We start from the raw sequence: 16773 nt of genomic DNA on the forward strand, positions 1-16773 counted from the left end.
GGTAGGGACTTGGGGCTGGAACCTGAGGCAGGAATTAAGTAGAGGCTGTAGAGGAATGCTGCTTACTGGCTTGCTCCTCCTGCCTTCTTCAGTTTGCTTTTTTATACTATCCAGAACGACCTGTCCAGTGATGACAACACTACCCACAGTAAGCAGGGTCCTCCCACACCAATCATCAACCAAGAAAATGCACTACAGACTTGCCAACAAGTCAGTGTTATGGGAGCATTTTCTCAATTAAGATTTCTTCTTCCTAAAAGCCCCTAGCTTGTGTCAAGTTGGCATAAAAAAAAAAAACCCATAATTTCTTTTAGGGTCTCCAACTTAATGGAGCACAGGATTTAAATTGTTCCTTTATAATATTCTGAATTTCTTTGGTGTCTGTTGTACTGTTTCCTTGTACACTTCTGACTCTGTTCATTCAGATGCCCCTCTTTCTTTGTTTTTGTTAGTTGGGCCAAGACTTGTTTATCTTCTCAAAGAGCCAGCTCTTAGATTTGTTGATTCTTTGTATTGTTTTCTTTGTTTCCGTTTCATTTATTTCTGCTCTGATTTTTATTATTTCTTGCCACCTACTGGATTTGGTTGGGTTTGTTCTTATTTTTTCCAAATTCTTAAATTAAATCATTAATTAATTTATCTATGCTCTTTCTGATGTAGGTACTTAGAGCTATGAATTTCCTTGATTTGAGTGTACTCCAGACATTTGGTTGTGTTGTATTTTCATTTTTGTTTAGTTTCAGGAAATTTTGTTTTCTTTTTTAGTTTTATCTTTGACCCATTCATCATTTAGTAATGAGTTGTTTAATTTTCAGAAGTTTGGGAACTTATTAAAGGGGTTTTTTTTTCCGCTATTTTTAAGTTTTATTGCACTGTGATCAAAATAGGATACCTAGAGTTATTTCAATTTTTCTGAATTTATTTATTTTTTAAACAATTATTTATTCATTATGTATACAGTGGTCTGCCTGCATGACAGAAGAGGGCACCAGATCTCATTATCATTGTTATGAGCCACCATGTGGTTGCTGGAAATTGAACTCAGGACCTCTGGAAGAACAACCAGTGCTCTTAACCTCTGAGCCATCTCTCCAGCCCTTTTCTGAATTTATTATGGTGTGTGTGTGTGTGTGTGTGTGTGTGTGTTGGTGTTTGGGTGGAATATTCTGAATATGTCTGCTAAATTCTTTCAATATATGATATCATTTAATTCTGATGTTTCTCTGTTTATTTTTTGTCTAAATGATCTGTATACTGGGGAAAGTGGGGTACTGAAATCACCTACTACTAATGGATTGCTGTTAATCTGTGTCTTTAATTCCAGTAGTATGCTTTTTAATGAAATTGGGTGCACCAGAGTTTTGGTGCATATACATTTAAGATGGTAATCTCTTTTTTGGTTGATTGTTCCCTTGAATAGAATGAAATGTCCTTTGTCTCTTCTAATTAGTTTTAGTTTGAAGTCTATTTTGTAAGATATTAGGATATCAATGTCTGCTTGCTTCCTGGTTCCCTTTGACTGAAGTATTAGTGAAGACATGATTCTATCTTTAAAGCTAAGGTAAATTTCTTGTAGAAAATAGAAGGATAGATTTTGTTTCTTAAATCTATTCAGCCAGCCTGTTTCTTTTGATTGAGAATTAAGGCCATTAAAATTTAAAGTTAGTTTTGAAAAGTGTGTGTTATTTGCACTCATTTTGTTGCAGACTTTTGTTTGTGTTCTTAGTCATACTTCGTGTTTTAGGAATTAATGCTTTGCTTGTTTTCTTTCTACAGCCTCTTGACTATACTTATTCATCTCTTCAATTATAAGCATTGTTCCCAGTATTCTCTTTAGAGTCAGTTTGATGGATATGAATGTTGTTAGCCTGCTTGGATTTTGGAAAGTTTTTCTTTCTCCTTCAATATGACAGATAGTTTTGCTGGGTACAATAGTCTAGGTCAATGGCTATGATCTTCTAGAACTTGGAATGCATTTCTACAGGCTCTTCTGCTTTCACATTTTCCACTGAGAAATCATCTGTTATTTTGATGGGTTTTCATTTATATATGACTGATGTTTTTTTCTCTTTCAGCTTTTAATACTCTTTTTTCATATTTACTGTTTTAACTATGATAAGCTATAAAAGTTTCTTGTCTATTTGGTGTTCTGTGTGCTTTTTGTATTTATATTGCTGTCTTAGATTGACAAAGTTTTCTCCTGTGATTTTGTTGAAGTTCTGAAGGTCTATGGAATCTTCTCCCTCATCTATGACTATAAGTCAAATATTTGGTCTTTTCATGGTGTTCCACAGTTTCTGCAGGTTACTGTCCTCTTTTTTTTTTAAATGATTCATACTCTTTTCTGTTCTAGATGCTCTATTTTATCTCCAAGTCCTAATATTCCTTTACTTAATCCATTCTACTTGTAAGGTTTTCTCTTCAGTTGTCTATCAGTTGAGTTATTGAGTTTTTCATTTCCATCTTTATTTGGGCTTGAATTTTCCTCAATATTTCTACCTCTGTATTGAAATCTATTTTCAAATCCTGGATTGTCTTCAGCATTTCATTCAGCCTTATGTTTGTGTTTTCTTGGACATTAATCAGGTGTTTACTCTCTGAGTTTTTTTCTCTTACATTCATTGAGCTATTCAAGTTTTATTTAAACTTCTTGAATTTTGTTTTTCAAAATAGGGTCTCACTATGTAGCTTTGGCTGTACTGGAACTTACTATGTGAGCCAAGCTTGTCTCAGACTCATAGAGTAACACTGTCTCTGCCTCCAAGTACTGGTATTAAAGTCATGTACCACCCCACCCTGGCCTTTGAATTCTTTGATGAAGTGCATGGTGCTTCTTTTAAATTCTGTGTCCTGGAGTTCATCTAGGCAATTCTCAAAGGAGAACATTTCTAAAGAACTGGTGGAATTGGGAGTTGGAAAAATGTTATCTTGATATTTCATATTATTTGAATTTTTGCCACGGATCCTATATTTCTTTTAGTTCAGTGCCTGATATAGATACAACAGGCTGAGACAGAGCACAGGACATGTGATGGGGTTGAGCCTAAATGTTATATATGTTATGAATCTGATAAATTCAGGTGAACACCAGAGCCTGCACTGACACACAGGGTAAGTGTCCTAGGGCAAGCCTCGAGGGTGAATGTGGTGTGGGCCCGACTGACTGGATTATGCAGAGGCAACTGGATGTTAGACAAGATCTAGACCAGAGGGTTGAGAATGGTATGCAGAGGGGAAGATCGGAATCAGGAAGATTCACCAACCTGTGCCCTGGAACAAACGGTGCAGGACCCAGCTGCACAGAGAGCCACTGTTTTTCCTTTCCAGTGAATCTTGCCTCTCATTTCTCCTCGCCCCTTTTTAAAAGTGGGTTTGGAAGATACACCCTAGAAAGGTCAAGTTTGTCTCAGAAGTGGTTAGAACCGTGTTTAGGATAGGCATTGTCACCCTAGAAACACTTTTGAATGAAGCGACTGACACCAGAGAGCAAAGATTCTAAGACATTTCAAGAAGACAAGAGAGGCTAATGGGGTCGGGAGAGTAAAACTTGCCCTGCAACCTGTCCATGCCCAGGGGAGCAGAGCTCCACCTTGATTTCACTGTCCATGGCTCACTCACAAGGCTCATTGGCCTTACTGCCTCAGAGATAATCATTTTGTAGCTATTGAGAGGTTCAGGGAATGCACCTGTTTTGGAGGAACCTGCAGAGTCCTGAATGGGCAGAGACTGTCGAGAACGAGCCTTCTACAAGGAGCCAGTGAACAGAGCAAGTCCACTTGACTGCTTTTTGCAGTAGTGGTCCAAGAAGTAAAAAAAATCAACATCCTCTGGAAATCTCAAGGAGAGGAAAAGTTATTATAGCTTCAACAAAACTCAGTTCTGCCAGAGTTATTGGATTATTGCAACTCTCTGATGAAAATGCATGCTTTTCAGACTGGAAATCCTGAAAACCAGGGCCAGCCAAGACCCTCCCTGGCAGGAAGAAATTTATTCTGGAGTCACGTGCTACACCCTTTGGCTCTTGGACTACTGAAATAAAGGAATCCAAGAAGTTGGGATTTTCCCAAGAATCATATATTGAGCAAAGGAAAAGGCTGAAGCCTATGCCACCAGAGAAGGAGTTTGTTTCCTGCAGAGAGATTTCACAAAGTTCTGACAACTTGTCACCAACCTTGTGGGAGAAGGAAGCAGTGGCAATAATGTTGGGTAGTGCCATACCCTGACCAGGCCTACTTTAGTTATGCATACCATTTGCCCACTATTTAAAACTAAACCCCACCCTAGTGACAGAAAGATGGGCATGGGTGGTTGTCATTTGGCCTCTTTGTCCATTTTCTAATGTGGCCACATTGAATCTCTTTTACCTGCTTTGCACCACTGTTTCTTCTTTTTTTTTTTTTAATCTTTCATGTAATACATCTCAAATGCAGTTTCCCCTTCCCCCTCTCCTCCCAGTGCCCACCTCCCCCCTTTCCCAGATCTACCCCTCCTCCCTTTCCCTTCAGAAAACAGCAGGCCTCCAGGACTATCAACAGAACTTGTCATAATAAACGAAATAAGACTAGGCACAACCCTCATATCAGGGCTGGATGAGGCAACCCAGTAGGAGGGAAAAGGTCCTAGGAGCAGGCAAAAGAGTCAGAGACCCATGTGGGCTTCATGATTGCTGCTTCAGACTCTGTGGTTTCACTTCAGATCGTATAAATCTTTTGCCTTTCACTACTGTTTCTTTAATTGACTAATTGATGGTCTGTGGCTGAGCCAGTGCCCAGGCTCTTATCCTAACAGCTCTGAAAGCAGCCACTCAGACCAAACTGTGCCTTGGAGATTCAAAAGCCAAGAATAAGGACAGAAGATGACAACGTCCTTATAAGGACAGCTATAAATCAGGCAGAGACCTGATGCCATTGGTTCTCATGGGGTGCACTATTGATTGAGGTCCTGGACTACAGCCAAGGTGCCACCTTAGTGGCACCATAGTGCTGGTAAGAACAAATGTCAACAATGGGCTTTGTCTTAGCATGCAAACTGACATGAACTTACTTTTAGAGTTTAAAATTTGGAGAATTTTCAAGAAGAGGAGCCTAAAATATAGAGCCTAGATAGTTCTATTGCAATGGTTCTCAACCTTCTTAATGCTGCAACTCTTTAATACAGTTCCTCATGTTGTGGTGACTCCCCACACACACACCATAAAATTATTCCATTGTTACTTCATAACTGTAATTTTGCTACTTTTATGAGTCATAATGTAAATATCTGACATTGTCTCACAAAGTGATTGAGACCCACAGGTTGAGAACCACTGTTCTGTTGGTACTACAAGCATGGGATGATGGATTAGTAGAATAATAACTGAAGGAGACCGTGGACTAGACACAAACCACATCCAAACACCTCTCACAGAGAGATCCTTCATTAAGCAGGGAAGAAATTTTAAAAGTAACTGCTTTCCGACTCAGGAAGAAAAACAGCAGCAAATGACCTTGAAGGTACCATTTTTAGGAGAAGAAGGAGAGGTCTGTGTTAGAGTGGGCTAGGATGCAGTGGTAAAGGAGACAGGGGATGAGAGAGAAGATGAGGGGACAAGGAAAAGGGGCAGGGATATTTGTCCTGGGGAGACAAGGGACTGCCTCTGGACAGAGAAGAGACAGATGTGGCACATAGGCAAATGGAGGTTTATAAAGGTAAAGAGGGAGAGCCTGTGCTAGGGTGAAGTGTTTTTTAATTATGCATGTTAATTAGGTGAGCCAAAGGGGGCTTCTGATTGCTGGACCTTGGTAGTCAGCCTCAGGAGGAGGAAATGGCAAATAAGGGAACAGACCTTGGTAGCTACCTTTAGGAATTAAACCTAGTGTTCTTTTAGGAAGGCAGAGGGAATGGGGGAAAAGGGCAAGGCCTGCCAGAGCCATGCTTGAGTGGGCTGGTGTCCCTTCAGCAACAACAATAAAAATGGATGTATTTGTGCCATCTTCGAATAGCCCAGTTAACACACAAGAACATAAAAACATAATTTTTGGTTTTCATGTGGCCACTGTGTGTACTTAAACTTGTATGAAAGGTTTAAAAGCTTTAATATTTGTTGATGGCAGTCTCCTCCTGCTACTCCTTGTTCCTGGCTCTATCTATCTGTGTGTGTGTCTCTGACTCTCTATCTCTCTCTGTGTGTCCTCTCTCTGTCTCTCTGTGTCTCTGTCTGCCTCTGTTCTCTCTGTCTCTCTCTGTCTCTGTCTCTGTCTCTCTCTCTCTCTCTCTCTCTCTCTCTCTCTCTCTCTCTCTCTCTCTCTCTCTCTCTCTCTCTCTCTCTCGCCCCCTCCACATCTCTTCATAATAAATATCTGACAAAGGCAGCTTGAGAAGCAAGCAAGGTTTAATTTGACTCCCAGTTTCCACACATACACTTCATCACAGTAGGAACTGGAGGCAGCTGACCACACTGTATCCATAGTCCTGAACTTAAACATGGTGAACGTTAACATTGTGCCTAAGAAATTCTAGCTACTAAGTGAATGCCAGATAGGTGGTCTTGAATGGACTGATTAAGCTGCCAGTAACAAAGGCCATTGTTCCTTTAGCTCTCCACATTCTGGCTGAATTTTTTTCTCCATTGACCTCACACTTTGGCAGAATGTTTGTCTATTCCCAGAATTCTCTTCACTGCACTCTTTACATCTTTGTTTCTTAAGGTGTAGATCAAAGGGTTAAGGCTAGGAGTGACAATAGTGTAAAAAAAGAGTGAAAAACTGTCCTTCCTCATGGGATATGGTATTCTGTGGCTTCATGTACATATAAATGAGTGTTCCATAAAACAGGGTTACTACCGTGAGGTGGGAACCACATGTATTAAGGACCTTTTTCCACCTTGTTGCTGACTTGATCTTCATCACTGCCTGAGTAATGACTCCATAGGAGATGAGGATTAGTGATAGAGGTACTAGAAGAAATATAACTCCAAGAGTAAACACAACAATCTCGATTACTCTGGAGTAGACACAAGCCATCTTGATCAACGCTGGCATTTCACAGAAAAAATTATCCACTTCCCGGTGCCCACACCTTGGCAACTTCAAAGTCAAGGAACAGAGAATTAAGGCACTGCCGAGACCACCCATCCAGGCTGACAGCACCATCTTCTGGCAAAGAACAGGGTGCATTATTACTGTGTAGTGAAGAGGTTGACAAACAGCAGCATAACGATCATAGGCCATTACAGCCAAGAGGAGACATTCTGTGGCTCCCAGGTCCAAAGCAAAGAAGAACTGGAGCACACACCCTCCGTAGGTGATAGACTTCTTTGGACCCCATAGATTTACCAGCATCTGTGGGACAATGCTAGTAGTGTAACATAGGTCTACAAGAGACAAATTAGATAAGAAGAAATACATGGGAGTATGGAGCTGAGAGTCCAGATAGGACACTAGAATGATGGTTGTGTTTCCTACCAGAGTCACAATATAGAAGATGAAGACAATGACAGAGATGGCGTGCTCCAGTTGTGGTCGACTGGAAAATCCCAGAAGGATGAAGTCTGCCCCAGAGCTTCTGTTTATTTCCATCACTCCTTAGGAAAGGCTAAGAGACAACACTATGGTAAGCAAAAATAATTTCAGCCTTGGGTGAAATGGAAAGTCACTGACTTTTGTCACAAAGCATCTAAAATCCATCCATCTGCATGCATCTTCTTATTGTAGCATATTTAAAATATTTGTCAATGACCAGTCCATACTTATTTATATCCAGATGATTCTACAATGTGTTGAACTCAGTCCCTGTGCATTAGAAATCATTGAAAAGCATGAATATGCAGTATCACCTCATCCATGGTTCTGTGTGTTTTGATTGTGTGTCAAAGCCATAATAATTATAAAAGCCATATTATATACCACATATGTGTATATATGCATGTATGTAAGTGTGTGTGTGTGTATGTGTGTGTGTATGTGTGTGTGTATGTGTGTGTGTGTGTGTATGTGTGTGTGTGTGTGTGTGTGTGTGTGTGTGTGTGTGTGTGTGTGACTCAGGGCTTTGCAGTGTCCCTTGTGCTGGCCTTGAACCACCATACCCTGCTGGAATGGAAAAGATCTTGAAATTTTCCCCTGGAATAACAACATTTATCACTTGATAAACCTTTTCTTTATCAAAGGAGCTAAACTTCAAGCAAAAATTTTTAACTTTTTATATGCTCCACCACTTGATAGCATAATCCTTTCTCTCGTGTTCATTTACAAATGCCTACATCCCAGCTATTATAATTATCATAACCCTACCACCACCAACACCTATTCCCTCTCTTCTGAGTTTTTCTCTATTCAACATTGTGAGCATTTTGCTTTCTGTATCAACTTTGCTGTTCATAGCTACGCTTTTTTGTTGTTGTCATTGATGATATATCTTTGTTTCTAAAGAAATAACCTTTCTAATTATTAACCTTTATGTGTTTTGTGCCACTTTGAATACCTTAAAAATGCCTGTTAGATATTCTGCTCAACCTTATGGATCTATTTCAGGGTTAAACATTGACCCACTTCCAGAATCTTTTGACCATTACAGACATACAGCAACAGCTGCTGTCAGGTTCGGGTCCCTCACCCACTCCACAGAAGCCTGGCAAATGGTTCAGTAAGAGACAGTTCATACAGCAAGCAGTGGAGTGACCATCCTCATCAAATTCAATAGCAAGTAGGTTTTCTGGTTACTGTGGAGCCTGTTAAGAAAAACCATCACCTGGTTACCTCTGAAAGAGAATAGATAGGGAATAAAACTTTCATCAACCTTGCTATTTCTGCATCATGTGACATATCTGTGCATAACATGCAATGTTTAGTCATTCAGTATCTTTTTTGTCAGTGAGCTTTGAACCATGAAATTCAGACCTAGAACTTCTTATATTTATAGTGTTCCTATAGGCATGAAAATAAAGCGCCTCATTTTCACTATTACAAGGTGATGATAAATTACCTCAAGTAAATCATTGTGGTATAAACCTTAGAGCATGAAAATGTTTTAATTATGAAAATGAGGGTTTTATTCACAAATTATGTGGAGTGACAATGTAGTTTTTCCTAGTCTAAAATGCAAATTTAGCTGAATATCAAGCTTTTATGTTAGTAGGATGCTTTTATATAAGTGGGAAGTCAAGCATATGGCTTAGATGAACTATTTTCTTTTCCTTTTTTTTGGGGGGGGGGTACTTTTTGAGACAGAGTCTCTTATAGCCCAAGCTGACCTTAAATCTGCTGTATAGCAGGAGATGGTCTTGAATTCAGGATCCCTCTGCCTTTACCTCCCAAGTCCTGCAAGTGCTGGGCTTGCCAGCATGTGCTACCACCCTTGATGAATCCCAAGCAATGTACGTGGTATTAAATCCCAGGCATAAACTCTACATAAGCTGTACTCTTGGGCAGTAATTTAACCTAACTGAATGCTAAGCTCTTCATATGTGAAGTGAATATAATAGTATTCCCTTCCTCACTGGGAGGTTAGGAACATTAATACTCATGAAAGTTCTAGAACCTGAGCTTGTATTTAATTTTAAAAAGACAGACTACCCACACTTCAAACAAGCACTGTTCTCCCTGACCCCTTCACCTTTTGTGATACTCATTTTACATGATGGTTTAGAGTTAAACTCAAATTTCTTGTTTTTTTTTTAACCTGACTTCTAAGATGTACAAATGTACTTCTGTGCACAAAACTATGCACAAGCATAGTATAATACATATCCTGTGCAGAGAAACCATAGGATCAGGAGATGACTTCAGCTCCTGAAATACTGTGGTTATAAGTTACCTGCGTTCATTGGATTTCTTAAAGTTGAGAATGTTCAGAATTAAAATGCCATGATTTCTAAAGTAGAAACAAACCTCAGAAGCTCTGGCTCCATCCCTCTGCAGCACAGACATTCTTTCCAGAGAACATTCAGCAACTCGCATTGTGTAAGCTCGGTGGCAGGAAAACTGGCTTTGCCTTTAAGTGGTGCCTCTTTCGCTGACCACAAAAATCTCCTTTGTGGTGACACCTAGGCACAGGCTCTTTGTTTTAATTCCAAAAGAAACACCAAAAGTCTATCCACCATGGCCTCACATCTAGCATGGTTTAGTTAATAAATAAGACAGATGCAATATCAAAATAAGGAAGATGCTGAGTAGATAACCAGTCTAGCAACTAGGACCCAGTCAAAAATAGTACAACTACCCCAGAAGCCTTCTTTCTACCTCATTCTTCATAACTTTTCCTGAACCACCCACTACTGGTGATCCTTCCCTTTCATTTCATTAGGTTGAGGATGTAAATGTAAGTATATATTGGATCATTTAGCTTCTCAAAAATTGGAGGTCCTAGCCAGGCGGTGGTGGCGAACTTCTTTAATGCCAGCACTCAGGAGGCAGAGCCAGGCAGATTTCTGTGAATCCAAGACCAGCCTGGTCTACAGAGTGAGATCCAGGACAGACACCAAAGCTACACAGAGAAACCCTGTCTCGAAAAACATAAAGAAAGAGAGAGAGGGAGAGAGAGAGAGGGAGAGAGAGAGAGAGAGAGAGAGAGAGAGAGAGAGAGAGAGAGAGAGAGAAAGAAAGAAAGAAAGAAAGAAAGAAAGAAAGAAAGAAAGAAAGAAAGAAAGAAAGAAAGAAAGAAAGAAAGAAAAATTGGAGGTCCAGCAAGATAGCTCAGCAGTTAAATGGTCCTTATAGTGTGAGCCTGAAGAGCTGAGCTCCATGTCAGAACTCACATAAGAGTGAAAGGAGGTAAGTAACTCCCAGCAGTTGTTCCTTGGCCAATATGTGCATCACACAGACACAGACACACACACACACACAGACACACACAGACACACACACACACACTGAATAGATAGATGATAGATAAATAGATAGATAGATAGATAGATAGATAAATAGATAGATAGATAGATAGATGATAGATAAATAGATAGATGAGAGATCATTAAATATGTCTTGTTTCTTTTAACTTTAGAAGTTATTATCAGATAAACTCTTAGATTTCTTTTTGCAGGAAGAGTGCTGTACCAGATGTTCCTTGTGCTGCCTGACCTTGAATTTTCAAGTTTGTTTTGTTGCTGTCCTGTGGCCACCATGGTTCATCCATGCTCAAGTCCATGAAGTCAACAGTGACAGAACACCATAGAAGAGCAACTGGGAGCACCTGTGATCCCCATACCTTTCCAAAACATACATCAGTATTTTCAGATGTAAATCTTACCAGCTCATCATAAACTGTGGATCACTTAAGACCCTGGGCATTCTTATTAGAAATGCCACAGCAGAAATGCTCTTAGTAATCTCATGTTGTGACCTAAACATAGCATCCTTTGTGTTTTAACCACTCTATTTATCAGAGTAAGCCTTTGACCTCAAATATGGGCTGTTATTTAGCTTTAATATGAAAGGGAGTGTGACATTAAAATTGAGGCTTTGGCTACTATACCGCACAGGCGGTAAAAAGTGGCATGCTACATTTAAAACAAAGCTGGTATGTCATTGCATATTTCAGTTTCTAATAATGTAACATTGTTCCATTTGCTAAGTTCAGTAATTTTTTAAGATAAATGAACTAAGCATATCTGGGCATAATTTGATATGTATTACGATCTGGTGAGAAAACAAAACAAAATTTTGCAATTGTCTTAATACTTTAAAACATGTTCACTTATTAATAAACTAAGAAGTATGTTGCTGTCATCCAAAGTCCAAACAGAAAAGGATCAGGTCAAAAGAGTTAAGATCAGGGCTTCAGGAAACCTGTGTGTCTTCCGGCACCAGTCTCTGCCTCTTCTCTACTGTGTGAACTTTATCAGGCTAATCATCGGCTTTTGTAGCTCTTGGTTTCTTCACCCACTGGTATTCAAATGGCACCTGCTTTGTTCAATGCTTGGAGGAGGCTCAAAGGACAGAATAAATCTAGAATACTTAGGATGGAGCTTGATGCCTGAAAACCACTCAGAAACTTCAAAATATACAAACTGTCGATTTTGAATTTTAGTCCTCCCTCCTAAGAGGTCTCCAAAGTGTCCATATGACATATTAGTCTACACCTTTCAGAATTCTGGGGTTTTTTTTGTTTTTTTTTTTTTTGTTTTTTTTTGTTGTTGTTGTTCGACTGAGGCCTACACTGTCTATGACCTGGTTCTGGGTCTTCTGTTGGATGTAGGAGACGATACTCACCAGAGGACAGGATGATGAGAATATGTTTCCAGGCAGGAAGTTGTCATGCTTTTCTCTAGTCCAAATGTACCCATGTTCTCACTAGGATGATCTCTCCTTTCACTAATAATGCAGAGAAAGTTCTTGTGCAAAAAAATGTGAAAGTGCCAAAAATAAAATTGGGTGAACTACCAGCTTTCTTTATATCCATCCCACAAACCTGTTCATACTTAAAAGCAACAGTTGGGCTAAGATTTAATAGCAATAGTATCTTTTTAATTTGGATGTTGGATCAAAATTAGATCTGAAAGCAATGGAAAAATCAGTAAATCAGTTTTGGCTAATCATATCTTGGTTCAATATTTGAAATTGTTTATTGCATTCTCTTATCCATAATCACACCTTGCATTTTGCATGAGAGCACTGTGTTGTTTGCTTTGTATTCCAAGGCTACTTAACAATAGTGACGAAGTACTTGTGCACAACTCTAAAGGCTACTGTGTTGGTGTGGTTTAGGCCCAAAGGGATTAGTGTTGCCCAGAGGTGATTAAGGAAATATGTAACTATAGCCAGAATCCTATCCAAATAACAATTTTATGAAGGGCTCCCTTAAGACAATGGTTTCATCTCTTCCTTTTGCTTTAGATTTTTTATTAATAAAGTTAAATTTTATTAATTAATTTGATATAATAAATTTATATTTATATAATATATATAGCACTTTAAATTATATAATTTTATTATGATAAATTTTATTAACTAAAAGAAATTAATTTTATAAATTTAAATAATTAATATTATATTAAGTTTATATTGAAAATTAGAAGTATGACATTATCTATATAAATTAACAGATTATTTAAAACATTTTTTGATCAATGGATATCAGATTGAAGAATTTATTATCTAAGTGTTGCATCTACAGAACAGAAAATAGTTGATCTCTTAACATATTTATGAAGTAATCATAATTGTTAGTGAATGAATTACCTCGTCCTTATTTCATTGTCAATGAATTAAAATAACAGATGAAAATTCTTAAAGCTATCCCCAATTTGAGGACTCGAAATTTAACAACAGCTCAGAGCCTCCTGCCTTTCCATGCTTCCCATATTTCTATCTGACTTGTAGGGAATCAGAGTGATGAATCATGTTCATTACACACTAGTTTTAAAAAGTAAAATGCAACTTACCCTACATTCGTATGGGAGTGCTTAAATAACATGTGTCCTAAAGTTTACTTGCTTTTAATTTAAGCAAAGAACATATGCCATTCTGGGGGATTTGCTTCTTTCACTTAACATTTTTTGTACGATTTATTCAATACATTCTGTCTAGCTGTGGTTCACAGCCCATTTTATAATCTTGCTATTATTATAGATTCCAATGCTGACAGACATTCACACACATTATAGTTTTCAACTTATGTGGATGGTTCCATAATGAATGATTACATAAAGCTCTCATTGAACATGCAGTCAAGAAAGTCTGTGTGTGTGTGTGTGTGTGTGTGTGTGTGTGTGTGTGTGTGTGTGTGTAATATAGGAATTGCTGGTTTACGGAACATGTTAGGAGTAACCTTTACAAGCCATTTCTCCCCAAGGAATTTTATCAGTTTGTCCTACACTTACTACCTATAGAGTATTCTATTGATCTACACACTCTACAGCACATGGCATTATATATTATATTATAGTGTTGTGAGATTCTGATCAAAAGAGTCAGGACACAGGGTTTCTCCAGGGAAAAAGCATTAATGTGCATTCACAGACTTGAGCAACCTCTTGTTCATAAAGAACCCAAATGACAAAAACAGTTTAACAAAGGGGGGAGTGATTGTGGTCTTTATTACAGTAGTAAAACACTAAGACAGGGGATCTCTGACTCTCCTGACAACTTGAGATAAGTTTTCTCAAACCTGACCCTGGGGGTTTTGCTAGTCTATGGCTCTTAAAGTGTTGTTATCCCAAGAGGTGTAATATGTAGTTTAAACTATACATAGAGTATATATAAAGTGGTATAGTTTAAACTCTACATGTACATATATGTGTATTGTATTATACATAATTTAAAGTAAATATAAAACGATAACTCCTTATTTATTTACCGGTGTTGTTTATCCCTCGGTCTACCCTCTCATTCTGTATTGCTCTCCGTCCTCCCTTCCGATTAACTCCCCATTTTCCCATTTCTCCCTCATAGCACCTGTGCCATTCCATTCTTCACTCTAAATCTCCTGCTTCCCACCCCCAGTCCCTTCTTATTTCCCTTGTTTCTGTGGGCAATAGGGGTTATACACATCTATACACTTGGAACTAAGAACCACAAAGGATAGATAACATGCAACATTTGTTTCTCTGGGTCTGGGTTACTTAATTCAATATAAAATGCTCTAGTTCCATTTATTTATCTGCACACCTCGTGATTTCACTTTTCTTTACAATAGAGTAGGATTCCATTGTGTATATGTGCCACAGTTTATTGCCCATTCATCAGTGAAAGCACATTTAGGTTGTTTCCATTTCTTAGTTACTGAGTAGCAATGAACATGGCTGAGCAAGTATCTGCAGAGTGGGATGTCCAATCCTTTGGGAATATGCCCAGGAGTGGCACAGCTATGTTTTATGGTAGATATATGTTTAGCTTTTTGAGAATTTCCATGCTGAGTTCAAAAGTGGCTATATCAGTTTGCAATCTAACCAACAATAGACAAGACTTTCCCTTTCTCTGCAACCTCGCCAGCATTTGTGTTATCTTGATATACTTATTCTAATGGGGATGCGATGAGATGTATTCCTCTAATTGCTAAAGGAGTTGGAACTTTCTGAGGTATTTCCTAGCCATTTTTATCCCAACCCTTAACTGGGTTGTTTGTTTTCTTGGTTCTGTTTTTTCTTTTTCTTTTGAGATGTTTTATATGTTTTGGATACTAATATTTTCTCAGATGTTGTCTTAATTACATTTCTATTGCTGGGACGAAACACCATGACCAAGGCAACTTTTAAAGAAAGCATTTAATTTGGGGCTCGGGGTTCCAGAGGATCAGAGTCCATGTCCGTCATGGAGGGTAACATGGCAGCAGGCAGGAAGGCATGGCACGAGAGCAGTGGCTAAGACAGCAACCGCGGGGCAGAGAGAAAGATAACTAGGAATGGTATTGGCTTTTGAGACCTAAAAGCCATCTACAGTGACACACCTCTACCAACAAAGCCATACCTCCTAATCCTTCACAAACAGTTCCACCAACTAGAGATGAAGCATTGAAATATATCAGCCTAGGGGGCCATTCTCATTTAGATCACCAGATTCCACTCTCTGGCCCTCATAGGCTCCTGGCCATATCATAATGTAAAATACATTATTCCAACTCCTAAAGTTCCCATAGTCCTTCACAGTCTGAACAGTGCTTAAAAGTCCAAGTCTCTTCTGAGACTCAAGGCAATCTCTAAATCGCAATCTCATGCAAAATCAAAAATCAAATTATATATTATAACACGAAATATCAGAGCTTATACAATACTATTTCAAAAGGGAAGAATTTGGGCAACGTGCTGAAATGCTGGACCAAAGTAAGACCAAAACCCAGCGATAGAACTCTAACCTGTAGTTGTATGTCCAATGTTAAATGGCTTAGATAGCTACTCTCTTCCGGCTTTGCTGACTGCCACATTCTTCTCTGCTGTTCTAGGCACTTCCCCCTCACTCCATTGACAGTTTCTTTAACTGTGCAGAGCTTTACAGTTTTCTGAGGTCCCGTTTGTTAATTGTTAGCCTTAATTCCTCTGGGGACACATATTCAGAAAGTCCTTTCCAACACATATGTCTTGTAGGGCACTGCCTATGCTTTCCTCTAGTAGTTTCAGTGTTTCGGGTTTCACATTGAGGTCTTTGGATCCATGTGGAAGTGATTTTCTCAGGGTGATGGGTACAGGTCTAATTTCATTCTTCTACATGTGAATATTTTTTCCCAGAACTATTTGTTGAAAATATTGCCTTTTTTCCAATGTATATTTTTGGCACCCGTCTTAGAGTTCTATTGTTGTGAAAAGACATCATGACCATGGCAACTCTTATAAAAGAAAGCATTTAATTGGGGATTGCTTATAGTTTCAGTGGTTTAGTCTATTGACATCATAGCGGGAAGAATGGAGGCATGCAGGCAGACATGGAAGAACTGAGAGTTCTACATCTGGATCTGTAGGCAGTAAGAAGAGAGAGCCTCAAAAGCCCACCCCCAGTGACATACTTCCTCCTAATCTTACCTACATACATTCACACCACCTAATCCCTTCAAATAGTGCCACTTTCTAAGCATTTAAATACATGAACCTATGGGGACCATTCTTATTCAAACCACAACAGCATCTTTATCAAATATCATATGGCAATAGTTAGCTACATTCATGTTGGAGGGTCTTATACTTTGTTCCATTAGTCTACATGTCTGTTTTTGTACCAATATGCTATTTTTATTACTGTAGTTCTGTAATGTATCTTTCTTTTAATATGTATATGTGTTTTTGCTTGAATGTATATCTCTGTGCACCACGTACATGCAGTGACCTAGAGGTCAGCAGAGGACATCAGATCCCTAGAACTGGAGTTACATACA

The 16773-nt window shown here is 38.7% G+C and overlaps 1 protein-coding gene across 1 annotated transcript; it reads right to left on the reverse strand.

Annotated features, from left to right (window-relative positions):
- Positions 1 to 6613: 6613 nt before the first annotated feature.
- Positions 6614 to 7585, reverse strand: LOC114701584 (putative olfactory receptor 2W6). The gene is given in 2 exon segments (XM_028881697.2): positions 6614 to 6730; positions 6732 to 7585. Coding segments are annotated over 2 exon segments (942 nt in total). The 5' UTR covers positions 7557 to 7585.
- Positions 7586 to 16773: the final 9188 nt, after the last annotated feature.

This window comes from Peromyscus leucopus, unplaced genomic scaffold, assembly GCF_004664715.2.
Source record: "Peromyscus leucopus breed LL Stock unplaced genomic scaffold, UCI_PerLeu_2.1 scaffold_56, whole genome shotgun sequence".
Lineage (NCBI taxonomy): Eukaryota > Metazoa > Chordata > Mammalia > Rodentia > Cricetidae > Peromyscus > Peromyscus leucopus.